Raw genomic sequence first — 22,865 nt, 5'->3', positions numbered from 1 at the left:
TTCCTGAATATATCTCTGGACTTGTTCTTATGAAACTCTGCTTTCCTCATCTTTACACGATTTTTTTTAAAAGTTGGGAAGGTGGAGACAATACTCCCTTTTTTGCTCTTTAATTTGATAAATGCCAAAGGTAAAACACTTTGATTAGAGTGCAACATTTATAGAACAAGTCCAGAGTCTGAAAACACATTCAGTCAATAATCATTAGCGAGACCCTGAAGAAACAGTATGAGGCTTTAGTGGCCCCCAGTGGTCAAACTGAGTAACACAAGCCATTATTTTATATACAAAACAGTATTTATTGTCACAATAAGAGAACAATACTGAGCAAAAGGATGAGCCTCGACTTAATTAAGATGGCACTTAGTATACTTTGTATTTACAGTGCATTACACACAACACAAACACATGTAGCTTGACTCACAGTACAACACTCCCACAACCGGCCACACAAAAATAAGGTGACATGGCTGCACAATGAAAATAAATGTCAATCAATATGATGCTAAGTAACACACACAAGCATAAATAATTCACTGAAAGTACCAGTATGCTTTTCAAAATGTTCTTTTCTGTGACTCCCTACATGACCTGTGTAGTGTTTGAAACAATAAATATCAACAGAAGCACTGACAACATCTTGTGCATGGATAGGAACAGGGTCAACGATGCAGAGCAATAACAGTTCTGTACATCAGATGCCACAAACCTTCATTCTGCTGCTATAATCAGTGGGCCCTAATGTTGCACCTGTGTAATCACAATAAATGTCTTGTTTTCCTCTAGTTTCCATTTTATGTTTAACATAAATATCTAGTCGCATTATTGATCAAGAACAGAGCAAACTAATTTTTCCCTATTTTTACTCTTAACCCTTGTGTTGCCTTCGGGTCAATTTGACCCGATTCAATGTTTCACCCTCCTGTCGCCTTCGGGTCAATATGACCCGATTCAATGTTTAACCCTCCTGTTACCTTTATATTTACGAACATATTTTACCCTTGAGGTCAATATGACACCAGCTATTAAAATCTCCAGAAAATTATTAGAATTAATATTGTTTTACAAGTTTAAGTGTGAGGTACTTTATGTTTGTTTGTTGACTCCCGAAAGAATACCGACATTAAACATTGAATCGGGTCAAATTGACCCGAAGGCAACACAAGGGTTAAATCCTTTATTTAATATGCTTTTCTGTTTACCTTAAACATAGGGAAATCCTTTCCAGCTCTTAATGGATCACTAAAAAAAGTGAGTAATACTCATTGCAACGATGTTCCTTCTTCTGTAAACTGTACATTACAGTAAAGGGGCTCCTTCGGCTCACTTTAAACTTCTTTAAATATAACACTACAGTATTGTGACGGTATTTTTGGCACTATGTACTCTATCTAGTTCCAAAAAATCGATACTCCTCGAAAAAGGTTCTTTACTTCGTTATTGGTGACATAATGATTGGCTTTTTTGTTTGTTTGACTGTATACCATGTGCATTAAAACGCTGTGACTAGCTATTTGCATCATAACCTGCTTTACACCACCTAACGCCAAATTGATTGGGTCAGACTGGTAAAATACTTGCACAGTTCATGAACAATAACTTATTGGATCCAGATGTGTCCATGCTGCCATAGGGGGGCAGCAGCAGTCTCCCTTGAGGAGGTCCAGAGTAAGTGTGTGTCTAGGAGGAGGAGTCCTCCTCAACAGGGTGGAGGGCATGCCTCTTGAGCAGTGTCTTTAGTATCTCCACCTCCCGCTCTGCCTCCTTCAGCTTCCTACGTAGTGTCCCATTGGCATTCTGCATCCTCTGATTGTCCTGCGAAAGACACAGAAGATGTGTATGATGTATAGTAACTGTGAGGCATTTATGTTCTGTGCCTTTGTTGGGGGAGGAAATACGACTTGTTGCTGACACTCACCGATTCCAGAGATTCATAGGTGGGTTTATTCTCCTCATCTGGCTCTCTAAGCTGTTGCTCCAACGACGATCTGTTTTCCCACTTGGCACAGTGTCGCTGTTTTCTCTGGGGCACCGGGCTGGGACATGAGGTGAGGGGTGGTGGTGTTGGGAACAGTGGAGAAGGCTGAAGGCGGCTGACATCTTGGTCTGCAGAAGGCATTTGGAGTCCCTCTGTCTGGGTGGCGCTATGGACCTTCTGAGGCCTCGAATAGGTGACTGGGGAGTCTGGGCTCCAGTCTTTGCGGTCATCTGGCGGGTAGGGGAAAGGACATTCTTCTGAACCTGGAGACGGGGTCATAATCAGTAATTATATTAAATGGAAAATGAAGATTGTTATCGTGACCTACTTGACTGTCTCCACTTTTTTGTAAATCCTTTTATCAAAATCATGTCTTTAAGGAGAATAATCTCATACGATGTAGTCAATTAACTGCGACAAAACAAAATGACTCAATTCAGTATGCACTGAAACACAAGCCAAATAAACCAAATGCCAAAATAGCACGTCACAAAGACTCACTTGAAGAGGGGCTGTGTTAATACATCCCCCATGTTTTAACCAAGTGTCTTGACGTGTCAACCATCAGCAAGTAAAATCGAAAGTTCTTCTGTTCTGAATATAGTAGCTTTCTCATTGCAGGTGCGTAGCTTCAGTATTACTGGAAGTGAAAAAGTTCATAATGACGGCTGGAGGGAAAACACCCTGACAGTCGACCCAGTAGTGCTCAAGACTTTTTTCTTTAATCTGCAGCCAACTAAAGTGAAATCATGTAAATACTGACTTTTATTGTTTTCTGTTCTGTGTTTACAGGAAATAACTTAGTTGATGAACGTTTGACTTAAAACATTTCGGCCACCAGATGGCACCTGTCCGAGGGACTTACTGATTGCTGCTATGTTACATGCATGTTATTGTCTTAATAGTTCAGGTGAGAGTCTCTGTGGGAACTTATGTAAAGTCAGAGTATCTGTTGTGATGTGTGCGTGCGCACGTGTGTGTGTGTATGTGAGAATCGATGGGACTGCTTATGCAGATAATGAACCCAATAACCCAAACCCACCCTCTGAGGTGCCCATGGTGACAAAGCTGGAGCTCAGTGTCGGACTGTCGGTGGCGTTGGTGACTTTGGCGTTCTTCTTGCACTCAAACGCCACCTGCTCCTTGCACAGCTTGTGGCAGTTCATCCCACAGTCTAAGCAAGCCAAAGAATGCACAACATGTTAGAACAGGAACAGGCGTTAGTCTAACATCTACAAATTTACTTCGTCAGACTTTTCTTTGAACACAGTCTATTCTGCAAATGCAACTCTCAGACTTCTGCATGCTCACCGTCAGGCAAACAAATAGCTCTCAGATCTATTGAGGGGAGGGGGCGAAACTGTGGTTCTAGCTGCAAATGTCTTTTTTTCATGCTCTGCAAGGCTCAGCTAGCTGTGTGCAACACAGAAAACCACACTACACCGTCCTAAGATAGCTCGACTTCATCTCCTCCCCACAAGACAATGTGTGCACATCATTTTTAAGCATACTGACTGACCTTTTTTTAGCCAAAGATATAATAACAATCACCTCTGCATCTGTAGCCTTGCTTGATGACACCCCACAGCTGTGAAAAAGAATGGGAAAAACATTTTAACATCAGTATGGCAAAAGCAAAACTAAAACAAGATTAGATTTAGGAAGACCATTTTGTTTTCGCCCTGACATAGCAGTTAAGTGGTTAACTTGTGTCATACATTGAGTTATTGTGGTGACTTACAAATCCTGAGCAGTTGTCACAGAAGGTTGGTTTCATGTAAGTGGTCTCCTGGAAGTTGTGGACAAAGCCAAGACCCAGTTTTGAGCAGATGACACTTGCCCGCATGAAATAGGCTGTGATCTCCTCTCTGCTGATGAGGCCTTCCCTGGACAACCACAACACATACACAGTATTACTTATACAAAATTAAAAAAGCTTTAAATGAGCAGTATATATGGGAAACAGATAGTATCTTCGCTATATATCTCAATGTTTGGTCATGTCTAACCTGGTTTATTTGTCTACACCCTCCTCTGCTACTAAACCGCTTTGTCATTGTGGTGTTTTTTATGTTTGGATATAAATGAGGGAATGAGCATGATAAATAAAACAGTGATTATTTAGTGGTGGGTGTTTATGGTAGGTCTGTAGTTATTTTACGTTTCCTGTTGCTACACATCACTACGAATACCACTTTTTCTTCCTCTACTTTAAAGACCCAAATGAGCTCAGAGTGTCTACGTGTCTTGTCAAACAAGCTCACTTCTCTTTGTCAATGACACAGAAGGAAAACGGAAAGCTAGCTGCAATTTTCTCAAATTCCTCTTGAGAGATGAAGCCGTTCTCATCGTGATCGTAGTTCTTAAACACGGACTGTGAAAGACAAGAGGCAAACACCATTGTTGCTTGATTATTAGTGCACAATAGCTGCAAAAGAGGGCTGTCAAAATGGCAGCATCCAGAAGAATAGTTAAAATAATTGATTATAGTTATATAACAGCATTGCTGAGTAGCTACACTTGAAAGAGAAAGTACTTACATCCACCATTCTCTGCACATGTTTGCTGATGGTTCGGGGATCGGGTTTGGGAACTACTCCTGGTGCCCAGTCCACAACCACTGAAGGTCTAGAGGGGGTGGCTGGCTGATGGAAAATGAATTAGTCATTAAAAAAACAAACCTGAACACTCAGATAAACATGTCAAATATTATCTGAGCTGTTCTGTTACATTATATCTGAGTGTCCTTCAGAAGCAGGCAAACTATTCTTTGAAAAAAAGCTGAGAAATGTTTTGAAGGAAATGTATGTAGCCTACTTTGACATTTAGGAAATAAGTTGCTTTCGTACAGAGTCAAATGAGAATATCAATACCACTCTCATGTTTATAAATATGTAGATTTAGCCAGCAGCCGATTAGCTTAACTTAGCATAAAGAACGCATAATGGGTAAAAAGCTAGCCTTGCTATGTCAACACTTTGATTTGTGTAGAGCAGGGCTATTTAACTTCAGTAGCAAGTGGGCCGAATAAGAAAATCACGGGGGGTGTGAGGGCCGCACAGAATATTGATCAAATAATGGCTACAAATGAAAAACAGTCATGTATATTTCCACAGGTAAACAGTCACACACGAAAATGCGTCGGTATTGTGTGGCAAAAGTGTTGCGAACAAGCATCACTTTAAACATGTTTCAAAGTGTAAATATTCGCTCAAGGTAACCAGTTGTTTCAGATTCCTTCAACCAAACTGTTCCCATGAAAACATAAGAAATGTGACTTAATGCATCAATATATAAATTACTTGAGCTGAAACTAATATCTGGTGGTGCAGCGCACAGACTGCATGTCTTTGAGTGCAGTCTCCTTTTGCGTGAAAGAGATCGAAACCAGGTCGGGCGATCTTTTTTTCCTTATTTTTTTCGAAAATGTATTTCTTCATCCGTGGCTTTGATGCACTGCTCACTTATACAATCGTAATCGCCGAAATGGATATGAACGGTGGCTTGACGATCTCCAGCAATATATTTGTGAATGTGTGACGAATCTGGTGAGCGAGACAGAGCCCCGCTGCAGATGTGAAGAGAACACAACGCACGCGCAGGGAAACCAGTAGGTCTGAAAACCAGTAGGGGGGTAACACCGGCAACCAACACGGGTGCGTAACATAAAGATGTAACCATACAGGTTTGGTTGAGGCAACAGTGAAACTCAATGGCTCTGGGTTAGATGTCTCAATGTATAAAAGAGGCGTGTCCGTCAGTTTTATTTTTTCTTACCAAGCTATACGTATAGTACTGATTTGCAGGCAGTCTTGCGGGCCATAGTTAAACTCAAACGGGCCGTATCCGGCCCGCGGGCCGCTAGTTGAATAGGCCTGGTGTAGAGAATCCACATAGGATATATTCAATGTTAGTTGGTGAGCATTAGAGGTGCTGGTAATTGGATTCTGTCCCTTTGGACAGGGCCAGACAAGCCATTCCCCCTGTTTCCAGTCTTTAAGCTAAGCTAGCCAGCTGCTGGTTGTTGCTTCACATTTAGCATACAACAAAAGAGTGGTATCAATCTTTTCTAACTTCTGAAACAAGAGAATAACTGTTCTGCCCAAAATGTCAAATTATTCATTCAAGCATTACCTTTTGTTTTAATATGTGTTTTTAAACTTCTAGCTGCTTCCCCGTTTTCAGTCTTTGAGCTAAGCTAACACGTAGCTTCAGATTTAGAATAGGCCTACAATCGAAAGTGGTACCAATCTTGTCATCTTAGCTTGTTTTAACTGCCTTCTTCTATCACTTACCGGTGCTTTACAGTTCTTGGGTTCTCTGGTGTAAGACAGTTCATATATCTCATCCTCAGTGTAGTAAAGATCCAAGGACAGCTGTAGGGAATGACAGAACACATGTCAGCACATGAGAGGTAAACAGAAAGATTAAGAGCACTCTGTATATCTAGATTGTTCTGCTTTAAAAATGTTTTGACGAAGGCAATATCAGGTCACAGGGTGACTATTATCTCTTCATGGGCATTTGGTCGTTCAAGTACGATTAAAGCACCGCATACAGATGGCACAACAATACAGCAATCTGAACTCATTCACACTCAGTTCGTCACCCACACACTCATAGATCATAGACTCTCATCACACCCACACAGGCGCGGACAATCCACATGCTGTAAGGCGCTCATTTGCATCTGTGCTTGCGTTACATTTTGTGAATCAAATGAAGCTACAAAACAATTGGAAAATAATCAAAATGTAAAGTTGCAATGAAGGGTGCACTACCGTCAACAGATGGACCAGGTCCATGTTTGCGTCCAGCATCGGAGGGATTTGCTGGAGCTGGATCAACTCATTAATGTGGCTGTAGAGTGCCTGGAGCTTCTGAACGTTCACCTTGTTGTCCTCCACATAGTCAGACATGGCCTCGTTAACCGAAATCAGATCTTTGAGGTGAACGCCCAGAATAGGGATTTTAAAACCTGTACACTTGCTGTAAGCTTGTCTGTAGTTGTCATAGTTTCTGCATGAGGACAGCAGGTCTGTCATCTCGTTCAGTATCTGGGAAGTGAATAGATTTCCTTTTGTGAGGCTGTTATGGCTGTAAATATGAATTGGATCTTATGATGGTACGTTTCATTTACCTTGGTGACCTCGTTGGATACATGCGAGGTGGTGTCCTTCAGTCTGGAGATCGAGCTGTGACAAAGCCCTCCCACCACCGCCATTAGCGTGTTGAAATTGTGCATGAGATGTAGATTCTAGTGGACGCACACACATCAGTCCATCCGCATACACATAAACACGCACAATTAAACTTGTTCCAGGTAGCACTGGTTATATAATCAACAATACTGCAGTTACATAAGCCACTTAGATTGTTGGGCTTTTCTCTGATATCACACTCTTTTTTGGAAGTGCTTTTCCCTCTCTTTTCATTTCTCTACATTTGTGCTGTCACTGGTGCATTATGGTGTGACATTTGTTTCCACACCCATGGGTTTGAGGTTGACAGCAATGAGTAGCAGCAGACTGGTGCATTAGTGTAACAGTGCAAGAGGTCCTCCAGAGTACAAGCCTGACTGTTCCCTTGCTAGCACATTGCTTCTCCGCAGGCAGCTTCACATTGGAAGGGTTTTAGAAGCAAGGTTTCCACTCTTCTGTCTTCTGTCTCTTTCACTTCCACATCCTCCTCTGTGTCTAAGTGTGTTCCACTTGACGACTCCATTAGCTTGCATTCAGTTCATAATTTTCTATTGGGAAAATCTTAGGATACACTAAAAGCCTGCAGCACTGCTGTTGAAAATCATTACCAGCTCTTGGTGAATATTCATTATGCAACTGTCAATTATGTAGCCTCTATAGTGCTGTTCGGAGTATGACAATGAGCTGTCATTAGTTGGATAAAGTGTATGAACAATAGCACATATATGCAAGCAAAGAGGAAATGTGTCAAATAGAGTTCAATTTTTTCTGCTAAAGCAGGAACAGAAAGTGCAAGAGTAGTAGTGAGGGGTTGATTGAACCACTACCTTTGCCACGTGGATAAACTTGGTGAAAACCTCAGCTCTCAGCTGAGCTGTCGGCCTGCTCAGCACCATCAGCTGGACCCATTGGGAGATACCATTACACAGGGCGATGGAACGCTCCATCATGGGGATGTCCTTCATGCAGCAGCTTCTAATGTAATTCTGAAAGTCTACAAACTGACAGAGAGAGGAGCATAAACTGCTGCACGGAAACTGGAAGACATTTCCCGTCAAGAGGAAATACCTACTGGTTTTCAGTGCACAGAGATGCATGTCAAATAAACAAATCAACGTGAACATGATGAAGCATATACACTCAAACAGTATTTTAGTGTGTATACTCACTGATATCCTGCAGAAGGACTTGAATTCCAGGAAGGTGAGATGCTCAGCCAGCTCAATGGGCTCCAGGTGATCAAAAAGAAGAGAGACCTTCCTTTTTTTACTGCTGTTAGCTTTGATCTTCTGGCTGGCCTTCCACGACCAGTCCCGTTCATTTCTAGAGCACACCATCGAACAAAATCTTAACAACTTTTACAATCAGCAAAGGAATAGCATGACTTCAGAAATTGGAAAATTACATCTTTAGACATTGTTGTGTCTATCTATACAGTCTTGTGTTAATGTGCCCAGGAAGTTCTCATTATTTAAAATTCTAGTCAAGATACAAACTCTTCCAAAGTAACTAATATGCTGAATTATATATACATTTCATACATTATTGTATGTCCATTTGCATAAATTGTAGAGTTTGGATTTTTGAAAATAAATGTAAAATCTCTGTTTTTTTTGACAAGACATTGAAGATATCGCCTTGGACTCTGGGAAATTGGGATTGACATTTTCTGACATTTTATAGACGACATGATCAGTTGAAAAAAATTAATCGGTAGAATAACAGATGATTGTTAGCTGCAGCCAGAGCATCCAAGAAGTTAAAAAGAGCGGCATATAAAAAACAGACACATGTGTAAGTGAAAGCTGCAAAGCGGTCTCAAAGTTATACTGTTCAAAGTTCAAAGTCTGTATTCCGGATCGTGACTGAACAAACAACTGAGTGTTGTGTAGGCCTAATGTCTCAGTTGCCAGCTGGTCAGAGATTAACACTTACATCCATTTGGTATCGAGGAGAGAGCAAAGATGCTCCTGTCCCTGCTCTCTGATCAGCTCCCGAAACTGGTCCAGGCTGTCTGACAAGCTGTGGTGCAACCGGAACATCATCCAGAATTCCTGGATCCAATGCCTGCAGGTCAGAGATGATGCCATGAAACCGACACAGAACGTACAATTAAAGTTAGACTCGTACAATGAGTAATTGTGTTAAACTGACCTGATGAGGTAGCATATCCTCTGGCACTCTGTTGGCTGCTCATTGTCCAGCGCTATTTTGAATGTAAGGGCTTTGGTTAAGGAAATGATTTGGACATATCGTGATAAGCAACCTGGGAAAAGATTGGTTTAATTGTCTTAAAGTTAAAGCTGGGATTTACATCAGGTATCTGCAGCGTTTCAGGCTTTACAACACTTTTAAATCAAACACAGCTGCGTTGGAGTAAACAATGAACATATGTATATTTCGACTGCAGGGTTTCTTTCGTACAAACAACTCATTAATAAAAACGACAGCAACTAAAGCAAAAAGGCAACAGAAGTGGCATTTGGTAATGTGGGAGGAGGCGACTGCATGAAGCAAAACTCTGATGAGCATCACTGAATGAATCATTCTGGCATACAGAAATAAGTGAATAACAAAATGTTCAAAGAGAACACACACAATCAATGCCTCATATACTGTAGAGCAGCTGTTGATTAAAATGCATTGTATAGTGGTCGGACTCTGACAATGTTTTTATCATAACACACAAGAATATTATTAGTTAGCACGGTTGTTCTGGTTTACATTTTGCACTTGTTGACCACATACACACCATTAATTGATATACAGTACACACACAAAGACATTTCCTTATTATACTAAGCAGCTTGTAGATACAGACTGACACTACAGCTCTCAATTGACAGAAATCCGCTGAAAGTGACTCATATAAAAAGCCTAATTGCGTCATGGGAGCAGAAGATCTGCCCACGCAATCCCAAGGCCAGACTGTGAAGAAGGCTGTTAATGGCCCCTGTGTCTCTTCCCTCAAACCTTACACTCCACACACTAAATGTATTTGATGTATCCTTGTGGGTCTTTGGCTCAGAACGAGAGGGTTAAAAATAGCAGAGGAGGATTCAGCAGCATGCTCTGACGTGGGTTTGTGTGAATGGGGCCTCTTTAAGCAATAGAGCGTCTGTCTTTATATATAGTTGAAGAGGACCTGAATGTGAAAGAGGCAACGGTAATTAACACCTAAAACCCAGAGGCTGCTCACCGGGGTCAGTAGGTTCCTCCGAGAGGCTTAGTAACGCCACGGCTGCATCCTGAATGGAAGCCTAGATTACAGGCCCTTCACTCACGTCACAATACTAACAAAGAAAACATGCTGTTTTCCAAGGTGTGAAGTCGGGAAAATGAAAGAGACAGAATCAAACATTTTGAAAGAGATTATCAAAGATGTTATTGAATGCATGGGATACAGGGGCCAGAGTGAAGGTAATTTACGAGGACACATATTTAAAAAGGTCTTAAGCAACTGACAACAGGAGTAAACATGAGTGACCATTTGCCTATCACATTTAACACTGACAGCTACAGGCTATCGTAAGCCAAGTGCAAGCTTGATTGCCAGTTGCTGTTGACAACCAAATGGAAAGCAGCACACAACAGAGCCAGTGATCTCATCTCGACTTAAGTTTTGGTGCTCAAAAATGTCCATTTGCATTGTTTGAATCATCTGTCTGTGTTGAGACAGATCAAGTTGAAGGATATAGAGTGGTGAGTTTGTCCAGCAGATCCCAGGAGGAGATGTGGATGCGGTGCATGGTCAGGGTGATGTTCAACACGTGGCTGCTTCCACACACACCACCATCAGAGTCTGCAAGACAAAATACACAGACTTAAATATACCCTCATTGCAACAAAGTGGAGAAAAAAACACCTTTAACTCGTTAGCTTGGTACTATTTAGAGTTGAAGATTTATCTAAATTTGCTGTTTTATTGAATATTTTCCGCATTGCATTGGGGCTGCACGGTGGTGTAATGGCTGGCACTGGCAGCACTGACTCGCCTCACAGTAAGAGGGGCCTGGGTTCGGTTCCTGGTCTCAGCGGTCCTTCTGTGTGGAGTTTGCATGTTCTACCCCGTGTCAGCGTGGGTTCCCTTCAGGTTCTCCGGCTTCCTCCCACAATCCAAAGACATGCAGTTTAGTTTAGGCTCTAAAAAGTGGCCGTAGGTGTGAATGTGAATGTGAGTGCAACTGGTTGTCTGTCACTATCTGGGCCCTGAGATAGACTCGCGACCTGTCCAGGGTGGACCCCGCCTTGTCTGAACAGGATAAGCGTTTTGGATAATGGAATAGATTGGATTGTTTACCAATGTGGGATTTGCAGTAATGAAGAAACATCTCATCCAGTATGTTGTGGCTGACGTGTGATAGTTTTTGTACAACAATGGAGGTCTATGGCAGAGAAGAATAAGATATATCTGGCAATATTTGTTCGTCAAATCAATGAATTTGTGGTTCTTGTCTTTCATGGGATTTGATAATGACAAAATATAGAATATCACAGCCTCATCCTTCAATTACTATTTTCTGGAGGAAATGCAATGATGGATAGACCGCTCTTTGCAAATAAACCAATGTCTATGGAAGCAGTGCTTCATCAATTCATTTGATTACAAATCTCTTGATTATGATCCTCTGCCTCTGTTACCTGTGAAAACCATGACATAGATACTCCCATCATTACCAACAGAGCGTTAGGTCAACCTGAGTTTGTACTCATGGATGAATGTAATTATTGTAAGTCGCTTTGGATAAAAGCGTGTGCTAAATGACACGAAATGTAAAACACCAACTGAAGGATACACTGTAACTAACATATGTTGTCGTACAGCACAGACCCCCGTTTGTGAAGATTTGCCTTTTCCTCTGATTGTGTGAACCTCTGCGTCTTGCTAGTCTCACTACCTTTTTAGCTTCCTTTTTCCTTGTGTATATCTCACTTCCTCCCATTGTGGCCAGACCACCTTTTCTTATCTCGGTTGTCTGATGCTCGGCTACAGCTGACATCTTGAGACCCATGGAGTGAGTAATCTTCTGGTCGACCACTTTACAAAATGAGTCTCCATGTGTACAAAGTATGACATAACATCACAATGCCAGGTCTGACCTTTAATTGCAAAAAACACCTTTTTCCTTCCCACTTATCTTAAAACCAAGGCTACATGCAGGGAATTAGAAAAAGACATAAAGAAGAGCTTTTAATTGCATCTTGTAATAATATCTATATATCATGGTATATGTTAGGCTGTATACATCTCGCTTCGACAATCTGTAGAGAATGAAAACGTGATGAAAATGTGCGAGTTGTTGAACTGAAAATTGTTTCTCTTTCAGCTTCACCAGTATCTTGACACCATCAAGGACATCAGGCATCTGTGGACCCACTTTTAAACCATGTCACCTTGGAAATACCTCGGACGCCATGGCAACATGTTTTCTAATCTTTGTTATCTGTAAGCAACTCACCACTCCAGCTGCAGCTGACTAATCTAGCGCTCACATCCTGCACGGGGTGTGTTTCTGTTTGTAACACACAGCCTCTACCAGCCAAAGCCAGTGAATATCTATTGCCTCACCAGTCAAGTCAATAAGAGAGGGAAAGACGAGAAGAGGGAAACAATGCCTGGCAATTAAAATGACATGACTGGTAAAGTACTAACACTTTGAGGCAGTTAAGACATAGTGGTTTTAAAAATATATATATATTGAAAGCAAGACCCACTTTTTCGTCTTGACATCTGTGATAAACTCAGGTAAAAGCCTTTTCTACTAAAATGATCAACTCACTCATATTTGAGTTTACACCGTAGTAACCGGTCTCAGCTGTGGATCAGCCAAAGTCAGACTTATGGCAGATGCACAACAGGAAGTCCTGACTCTCAATCAAGTAAACAATTGCTCCATCCTTTTTTCACAACTTTCCAACCGCTAACCCTCCCTGCGCAGGGTTAATTGCAGGAGGAAATCCTCTCTCTACTGTCTGTTCCTGACTGGAAAATTAGGAAAGCTGCCGCCCGCTACACTGGAGCTGTGTGATACTGTATGGTGATAAACACAGCCGAGGGCACGCAGCGCCTGGCTCACTTTTAAGGTTATCTTTAACATTCATCAGCCGCTTCAAACCTACATGTCGCTTTCCCTTGTTTTGACAGAGCCGTTCAGATTGGATGGTCCCTTTGTTTGAGAGGATTCCAAATCAGATGCAGGATGATGATTAGGTCTCTGAACCAACATCTCCAAAATGATCAGGACCCACAGTAACTTTAGATACCATGTTTACATTTTAACTTTAGAGCAGAGATCCTCTGAAACTGGTGCTTGTACGACAGGGTGCACTAGAAGATTGTGTAGTTTGACTCATTTGATCAAATAGAATTTCATAACTCAACTTTAAACATATGTCTCGAGATAGAAGAGTAAACGAATGGTTGATGTCTACTCCATAGACATCTTACATCTGTGTTACATTGATGCTCATCTCTGTACATTCAATGTTTGCACATCCCACAATGTTGTTGTGTGCAATACTTTGCAGTATATTGCCTGTATCTTTTCTTTCCTCTTAATATATTTATTTTATGAACCAAACACAAAAGGCAAATTTCATGTCAGCAAATAACCTACTTGGCAATAAACCTCATTTTGATTCTGAAGTTAGCTGGAAGTAGTGATAACAATGATGAAATCGTATCAATAAATTATTGAATCATATACTATTATTATTATTATCTACTTTTATATTGTGATTATTTCAATGCTAACCAGTCACTTAAAAAGGAACACATTTGGTGATGAATAGGAGTTGATGGAGGTGTCACAGGTTTGTCAAGGGGTGCGGCTCAGGTGCAGAGAAACAGGCCGGACAGGTTTAAAGCAAAACAAAAATACTTCACTTGAAGAAAAGGTATAACATAAAAACGCTGGCTTGAAAGCAACTACAAAAAAACACTACGAATAACATTCAAGACAGGGGAGTTGATCATTGAAACAGAGCCACTACGAGACTGAGATAAAGACAACACACCGACAAGAGACGAGGGAATGACTGGCACAATATAAAGGAGGAAAAACACAGGTGTACGGCATGATACAATCAGGGAGACAGAGGAGTGGCGAGGGCAGGTGAAGGGAATTAACCAATCAAGACAGAGGAGACACAGAACACGGGAGACACAGAGGAGAAACGGAACAGGGCGTTCCAGGAGGAGTTCATCTGACTGTCTGATCCACTGCTTTAGAGGTCGAGGGCTTTTAGCCAACCTGAAAGGTTCTCACTGTAAGAATCATATTGTTAGATGTCTTACATATTTAAGAAATGATATCTAATGAAAAGAAAACCTGAATAAATACAAATTAACTGACAAAATTGAATATGTATTAGGTGGACATTGGGCATGTTCAGAGATTGCAGTGTGTTCGAGAGAGAGAGAGAGAGAGAGAGAGAGTGATGATGTCAACAGCTATTGATCTGCACCTCACAGTGCTCTGCATTTCAAAGGCTGGTCAGCATCTGAGGACCACTGTTAGGGGAGCTGACCTTTCGGCTCAGCCAGGCTTGAAGCTGCCATCAGGTAATCCTTCAAATAGCTTTCACATTTGAAAAGGTGGCAGGACAAGTGGACCTCAGGGGGTTCGCCTGTGATGTGGGCCAAGAGGAGCAGGACTATGTTCCATTTTATCAGGAGAAAGTGTTCAAGGAAACCCTCATTCATAAACACACTGTACCCAGTGAGATGCCATCTTGAGCAAGTGGATCTCACATTTTGAAAACGTCAGCAAGTGTTGAGAGCATGTGATGATACTGCTCAACAGGGTTCCTCAACTCTCCTGATTAATTCCGTTCCCTTCGTCAAAATGAAATGAGCAGCAGGCTGTCATTACTGCTCGCTTTTACCTCTCCACAGATAAATGTAGTTATGGGATGTCATTTTATTTGCAGCGCATTGTAACGCCTCTCCATTGCTCTTGCTCCATTTTTGTAACCAGGCAACGGCAATTTGAAAGCTTGTCTCTGCAGAGACGCAATCACCATAACTCTGGGCGCACTCCTGACAACTTGATGAAGCCGATGATCATTGCTTGATTGATCAGGCTACAGCCCACTCAATCAGTGCTGCTCTTTTTCATTTAAAAAAACGATATATCTTGCAAACAGTAACATATCGATAATGAGACATTCATTGACAAATGCAGTGACATAGCTAATTATGGAACACATAATTATCAAATACTGCTTTCTGCAAGCATTTATAAGACGGATGTCATCGTTAAAACATAAAAAACCTACATGAAGCCAAAATATATTCAGCTGAGTTAAGGAAATCTATTTCACTTTCAAATGCCTGCTCCATTTCTTTAAAGGCCTGCCCAAACTTGTTGGGAGGTTAGCCGCCAAATACCAGGAGGAAAAGTGGGTAAACAGAGACTTCTGGGTAACAACAACAGTATATGTGATCGCTCATAAACTAAGACTTATTATCAACAGACACACTTGGACAAAAGATTCACAGAAATGACTTCAGTGTGACACAGACCACAGACCACAGACCCCCCCCCACACACACACACAGTGTACACCTCACTGCAGTCTTCAACCAAAAGAAAACACTGGTGGTATGGCAGGTCCGGTTAACTCACCAAAGGACTGCAGACAGGCCTGAATGAGGTCCTCCCAGCTCCCCCCTTTGGTCAGGGAACCCAGGGACATCATGGATTTCCCTGGGGTGGTTTGGGCCGGGCTGGGTTTGTGGAACCTCTGAGGGCGGCCTGGAGGAGAAACTCTAGACCTGGAGCTGCATCCTGGAGACACTCTCCTTGAGAAACACCAACACATGAAGAGTGAGGGGGGAGGAGGGGACGGGAGGGCTTGTTGCAATGAAAGTCTAATCGTACACGTGTTTCAAGCCACAATCTCATGAGACCACAGATGATGACACATGAAATTGGGGCCATTGTTTGAATTTAAGAACCCCCCTGGAAATGTAGCTATTCATTGTTCTCGTTTCCTTCCTTTTAACTTGGGAAAATACCGGTTGATTGCGGACATCCAGTTCAAAGTGTTGAGTGACCAGTAAACAAGAAGGAATTTGAAACATACAACATCGAAACATTTGCATTTTAAGTGCATCAGATCAGAAAGTAAAGCCTGTGCGTAAAGTAATTGGGTAGCCTAAAGTTAGCCGTTTGCGCACTCTTTAGGCACACATAAAAACAAGCCTGCTTATTTAGCACAAAGCACAGTCACTAGAGTCACTCTGATAATTAAAATCATCAAGTTATTGTTCAATAAGTGCGCACATTTTTCGCCAAATACCACACAAGAAACTCTACTCCCAAAAACAAGCACGAAAAGATGATCTGACTTACGCATCGTCCTTTCCCTTTTCGTCCGACGTTACACTTTCGTTTTGGTTGTTTTCCTTTGATTGACAGCCCATTGCGAGGTACTGGGCGACGAGCGGCTGAACTAGGCTGTCCATCTGTGTTCTCCTCGATGGGAGCATTGCATCGCTCTGCGCCTTCGCGGTCTCAGCAGCATTGTGCTGACTCGTCAATGAGCGTTACACAATTAAGTCACCCAGCATGTCTGCGAGTGGGCGGCCGCGCGCCAGGCTGCTGTCACTCACACGGAGCGCGCTGTCGGCTCCTTCTTTCTTTTACAACTTTAATTTAGGACTTAGTTTGGTCGCTGGTGTCTGTTTTGGTTGGAAGAGCAAACAACATTACAGTGGAGTTAAAACATTGTTCTGTCGACTCCCTCATTAGAAACTGGAATACAATTAGATAGATGTCAGTCTTCATCTTTATGCTGTCCAACATAAATTCATATTTATATATATATATTCTAAATCCTAGGTTCACACAAAAACAGAGTCCATGTCTCTTTTGGGAAATGAATACATTTAGGTAAATCTCTGGGAGGTGATTGACTAAAACCTGTGTTTGTTCAGACTGCAGAGCAGGAACAGGGTGGACCTTCCTCTAAAGATAACAGTGGTGCTGGAGTAGTGTTCCATGGAGGCGTTTATGGGGGATACTTTTATTGTAGGTGGTCCAGGGTAGCGGTTTCTTTCAAGTCATTCAACTATTTTAATGGGAATCTTATCACACTTTTTCCGGGTGGAGAACAGAGCTCCTGGAGAAGGGATTCATGTAGACATTATGCCAATGAATAACAACACAGTAAGTGTGTTCACATTTAGATAAAGTGACACCTGAGGGCCTTTAAAAAATGTATTTATAGGATGGAAAAAGTTGCCTCTGTACCTGTACTCTAGCAATGACAATAAATTGAATACAATCCAATCCAATTATTCAGAACTGTTTTTTTATTGCGATGACAACAACTACATCTGGTGTGTTTGGACATATTCTCAAATAAGAAATGTTGTGTAAACACACCAGAGTTTCCACTGTGCTGCAATAGATAATGGGAACACCTGTGATATCATTGGAAATGCACCAAATAAGGCCAAGCAACACACTCCATGGCAAAACAAAATATAAGGTGCACACAATCTGTGATTACATCTGAGACCGCTCTGTACCTCCAGCACGCCAGAGTGTCCTCCCTTTGATGTGGTGCCTCCCTGCATGCTGTCCACAGACCAGAAGTACAGTACATTACAAGTCAAAAGCGACTTACAATAAGTGCATTCAACCATGAGTACAAACTCAGAAGAAGAAGAATCAAGAAAGTAACATTTCTTCAAGAAAGCCAAACTACAAAAATACCATCATTAAGTGCTATTCAAGTAAAACAAGTTTCCACAGGCAGACCGAAGTCATGATAGCGTGTGTATTAGCAGCTGGTTACTTCTGATAAGATAGCTTGTCTGCACTTTTTTCTGTGTCGGTGTTGTTATCAGACCAGTTGGCGAGGCCTTAAGCCTGGCCCAATGTGGCACAGCTAAATATGATTTCAGTTGGCATTGAGCCCCCTAGTGTCAAAAATGAAATAAATATACATAATAAATTAAAAATGTGTGTATTATTTGTCAAAGAAAGGAGTGACACAGCATACATTACTCTTTGTTTCTCAACTGCTGCACTGCTTCTGATATTACATTTAGGTGGACCATATTTCTGCATTCGTTCATTTAAAAAGATGATCAGGCACGCAGGTTCAGGCGTCAGCCCTCATGCGGTCAGACAATCCTGCAAACTATGCGCCTTGGCCAATTAGTAGTCAGCCAGTCAGTGATGTATGTCTTGAGGGTGTAAGTTAAAAGGGCATTGAATTGTGTTTTGTTTTTAATGATCAAGAATACATTCAACATGGGCCAACGTGTACCTCTCTTAGGTTGTAGCATACTGTATAGTACAACACAGACCATTACAACATGATCATATGCACATACTTTGTAATGTGGATGAAAATACAATGCATGGTACCTTTAATTATTTATTTGTTTAGAAAAAATCAGATTGAAAGATTTCAAAGAAAATAACTCAGAGATCAGACGAGTGGAAGACCGTGATCACCCCCGAGTGGACGATAATATAATGTTAAAATCACTGACCACGTGCTACAGCGACAGCAGTGTGAACAGTAGCCTACCTATGAGGATGACCTGCTCATGCAACACCACCGATTATAGACAGAAAATAATGTGAAAAAGTAGTAGTCGATCAGATATGAGCAACAAAATATAAATGAATAAATAATACTATAAACACCCTTGTTTTGCTAATATGATAGAGTTAGCCACGCATGTATAATGTATGTCTTTGGTTAGCCGGGGAGGAAGAAGTCGGTGGTGACATTAACGGGAAGCATTTGAACGCAACATTGAACCCGCAGAGAACGCGACACACGCGCCGGCTGGTGGCCTCTGACTCGCAGCTAGCTAACCTCAAGTGACTCGTTATTGTGGCGAATGGAAAAGGTCAGACAGCCTGGTGTCTTTAATCGAGCAGCGGTCCTGTTCCAACTCACTAACGCGACTTCGAAATGGCGGTGGACGAAATCCAGTTCCTGAACATCCTCAAGGGGAAACACGTCAAACTGACCCTGAAGAATTCGTCGTACTTTGGCGTCATCCAACGTATCAATATCAACAAAACGCTGATTTTGGCGGACGGTTAGAAGAATGTCCATATTGGTGTTTGTGTTGCGGAGACATTAATTCGTCGGCTTTCTGAAGTAACGGCTGCGTTTCCGTTTGTGTATTTTTTCAGTGGTTAGCGGCGACAATGGATTAAAATGTCCGGGTTCAAAAATGTTCTTTGGCCATGAAGTTTTAAATGGTGAGTTAACGCTAGCTGACACGTGATTAAAGCTTTATAACATTTTTTAAGTGAAAGGTTTGAAGTCTGACTTTGCGTTTGATTTAATTAACAGTGGAATTTACCAATGAAGCGGACGATGGCCGCGGGTAAGTAACCAACGAGCCACCATGTCGTTGTTGTGCAGCAACATTAAACTGTGACATGCAATGTGTCCACAGAAATATTCACGACGACGGACTTGAAGATTATTTGAATGTGGAAACGTTTCAGCCCTACAGGAAGACCATCGCCTTGGGTGAGTGATAATAATTGGGTGTATTTAGCTTAATACCCCATGTTTAAATTCGACATTCAAATTCATGTGCAAATGGAAATCGTTAACCTGTTGGAAGGTTCCGGTTCCATAGATGACGATGAACAGGAGTGTTTCAACTATGTCGTCATCGATGAGTTTCATGAGAAGTTTGGGTCTGCTGTAAGTATATTTTTACTTTACTGAGACCTGCTGTGTTAAACACTTTTGATAATGTTTTGAAATCCCATTCATCAGGTGATGCACATCAAGAAGCAGAATGTGATCAGTGTGGGAGCCGATGGAGTCGAGGTATTTAAGAATGGGAGACTGTGTTGGCTGCAGGTAAGAAGTTCTGCATTCTGCCTTTTTGTTGTCCTTCGCTCCTTTCTTTCCCTTCATTACTAGAATGACAGAAAATGTAATAACTCCATCTGGTCTGCATTCATATAGATTGCCACTAAACAGAAGGTTTACCTGTTTGATATCCTGTTACTTGGCGCTCGGGCCTTTAAGAACGGTCTTTCCATGATCCTGGAAAATAAGCGCATCCTGAAGGTTAGAATTGTGAAGACACTAGAAATACTGCTCAGTCACTGTTATGATTATTACCAAAACATATATGTTGATTGCACATATCCTTCAGGTCATTCATGACTGCAGAGCCATTGCTGGATGTCTGATTGCTCAGTTTGGCGTAAAGCTTACCAACGTCTTTGACACGCAGGTACATGTGCAGTATTTTCGCTGGCAAACTTTCTCTCATGTATGTTTCAGCATAATTATAGCCTGCTTTTGTTTCTACATGTGTTTTAGGTTGCAGATGTCATGTGCTTCTCCTCTCAGACTGGAGGTCTCCTCCCCGATAGAGTCAGTACTCTGCAGGAGGTTGTTAGTTTCCATCTGAAGGTGCCCTCCTCTCAACTCCTATCCCTTCAGATGAAGTCACAGCTCACCAGGGTAGAGCACACAGACTCATACAAGATGGTTCCATTTGCTGTACAATTGCATCTGTATGTGCAATCACTGGTGTGTGTCTTTACAGGAAGAGGGGAAGATGTGGTTCAACCGGCCCTGTCCGACGACCCTGCTTAAGCTGATGGCTCTGTCAGCGATCCACCTTCAGCCTCTCAGAATGGTGCTGCTGGATACTCTTATGATGGACTACATGACCCTGGTGGATTCATACCTCAACAGCGGCTTCTATGAACCTGATGAATTAGAGCATGTCAACATGGTGGGTAATTCACAAATGCCCATTTCCAGGTCTTTAAAATCTCTCTTAGTTTGTACATTGTTTCATTGGTGGATGAATCAATCGGGCATTGCTTTTTAATAATATTTTTCTGTTTTGAAAGTGCCTTTCTGGATGTTGTCCTCCATCTCTTTCATCGAAATTGTTAGGAAAGTATCTCATTACAGCCAGATTGGACAGAAGAAACAATAGCAGCAGCTAAAAACTGGTTTGAAGTTTGTATTGTTCCAAGAAGGACTTGAAACTAATGTGTACTGATCCTTAAAGCACACACAACCGGCCTATAAACAGTCTACCTGTTTGCATCCGCAGGAGAGCGTGTTCGAATTGCCCCGAGAGCTGAGGCAGCTGGAGGTAATGCGTCGCGAGCGGCAGGAGTGGGCTGCCGACCACTACCCAGTCACAGAACAAGGTCTGCTGGATCGCTATAACCCCCGGGCCCGGTCTCCATCCCAGACTTTACCTGCAGCAGAGGTGAACAGCCAGCAACACGCGACTGTGGAATTGCCTTCACAAGTGGACCCTCTTCTTTCTAAGTCACCGACAAGCCCTCGAGGAGCCAACGGCGTGTTGTCTGTGGATGTCTGTGCCTCCCCTGGCTCGGCAGAGCAGCCTCCAGTCTCAGCAAATTCATCAGACCTCGGGGAAAAAATGTCTGCCAACAGTTCCCTGTCTCTAGGCGCCGGCAGAGGGTACACAGAGGTACTGATGAACACAGCCGGTAGAGGAAGTCCCTTTGGAAAAGAGAAATCGTCTATCCCGGCCCTCCGGTCCTTTGGAAGAGGCTTCCTTCTCCAAACATCACAAGCTCAGGTCCCCAGAGAGAGCATTGGGAACGTAATGGCTCCCTCAAGGATGGGGCTCCTGGCCACATCCATGCACCTGCACAAGAAGTGACTCCCCAGCCTGGCCCCAGTGCTAATGACCTGCCAAAGAACGGCAGGGAACCAGTTTACATCAACAGCCGAGTCCATCGCATCTTCTCTGTCATTTAGGTCTTTCAGATATTAAAGGAAGTGTTATGAAGCCATATAAGGACACTTGTTACAGATGATGGTGCTTATATTGTTATTGCCAAAAGTCTCCAGTAGATGGCAGTAAGTATTCTGTTTTGTGTTGAGGTTTGTTTAATACCAGGTGGTGAAAAATCTTTTCAGAACAAAAAAGATTAATGTTTGGATGTTCCAGTTCAGTCAAATATATTTCTATTGTTTGTGACAAAACATGTCTCTGTCATTATTTGAGTATTAAGTGTTTTGCTTCCAAATCTTTAAAATGATTGGGTTTATAAGGGACAGTGCACATTAATAAAAAAACAATTCTGTAAATGTGCCAGTTAGCAAGAGGTTATTTTTCATCTGTAGTCTGAGAGGCAGATATCATAAAACAAACATAAGCTTACATATATAATGTACGGACAAAGCAAATAAAAATAATCTAACTCAATTTAGTTTTAACTGAGTGATAAATGATTTCATTCCTAATTGTAACATCTAGATAATCTTTATGATATCAAAAAATGTCCCATTTATTTTGTATATTGCAGATTATTACAAAAATTTTACTGCAAAACTGCTCCACATGCCCATTGAACCATAATGGAATAAGCGTAGAGTGATTTATTTCCAGTACAGCTTTGTGTTGCTTAGTTGATTATGAAAAGCAGCAACTGACATTGATGGATCTGCTTTTAATTGAACGAACCCATTGCTAGCTGACGTTTCTTTTGATTACAAATGACCAAAGAAAACCATTAGACTTGGCACAGGCAGTGATCCTGACTGCCGCCTCGGTCACTGCTGCCGTTCGGACGTGCATGTTCACAGGTGGCCAGCACCTGCTTGTTCTATAAAAGCAAATCGTATCCTTTCAATGTGCAGATTGTGGAGCCGTAGAGACTTTGCAGAGGGGCACT

At 41.9% G+C, this 22,865-nt stretch overlaps 2 protein-coding genes across 4 annotated transcripts; one reads left to right on the top strand and one right to left on the bottom strand.

Annotated features, from left to right (window-relative positions):
- Positions 1-93: 93 nt before the first annotated feature.
- LOC130201278 (RAS guanyl-releasing protein 1-like) lies at positions 94-16,755 on the bottom strand. 3 transcript variants are annotated; one of them, XM_056426131.1, is made up of 17 exons: positions 16,539-16,754; positions 15,810-15,985; positions 10,876-10,981; positions 9,334-9,396; positions 9,115-9,246; positions 8,349-8,502; positions 8,007-8,180; positions 7,119-7,235; positions 6,760-7,035; positions 6,274-6,354; positions 4,519-4,623; positions 4,243-4,352; positions 3,720-3,864; positions 3,530-3,566; positions 3,021-3,152; positions 1,919-2,241; positions 94-1,815 (listed from the first exon to the last, which is right to left on the bottom strand). In XM_056426131.1, exons 1-17 carry the CDS (start codon positions 16,673-16,675, stop codon positions 1,681-1,683), a joined length of 2,403 nt encoding a protein of 800 aa, XP_056282106.1. In that variant the 5' UTR covers positions 16,676-16,754; the 3' UTR covers positions 94-1,680. The 3 variants fall into 3 exon arrangements, with proteins under 3 accessions (XP_056282106.1, XP_056282105.1, XP_056282107.1); XM_056426130.1 differs by having other exon boundaries at positions 8,007-8,502; positions 16,539-16,755; XM_056426132.1 differs by lacking the exons at positions 10,876-10,981; positions 15,810-15,985; positions 16,539-16,754 and adding an exon at positions 10,379-10,852 and having other exon boundaries at positions 8,007-8,502; positions 9,334-9,385.
- Positions 16,756-19,125: 2,370 nt separating this feature from the next.
- Positions 19,126-22,143, top strand: exd1 (exonuclease 3'-5' domain containing 1). The gene is given in 12 exon segments (XM_056426133.1): positions 19,126-19,255; positions 19,353-19,421; positions 19,516-19,549; positions 19,622-19,698; positions 19,811-19,878; positions 19,954-20,040; positions 20,149-20,253; positions 20,342-20,422; positions 20,512-20,655; positions 20,741-20,932; positions 21,263-21,830; positions 21,833-22,143. Coding segments are annotated over 12 exon segments (1,668 nt in total). The 3' UTR covers positions 21,946-22,143.
- Positions 22,144-22,865: the final 722 nt, after the last annotated feature.

The sequence above is a fragment of the Pseudoliparis swirei genome, chromosome 11, assembly GCF_029220125.1.
Source record: "Pseudoliparis swirei isolate HS2019 ecotype Mariana Trench chromosome 11, NWPU_hadal_v1, whole genome shotgun sequence".
Lineage (NCBI taxonomy): Eukaryota > Metazoa > Chordata > Actinopteri > Perciformes > Liparidae > Pseudoliparis > Pseudoliparis swirei.
The sequence above is the reverse complement of the archived record's forward strand: the minus strand, read 5'-3'. Positions and strand labels throughout refer to the sequence as shown.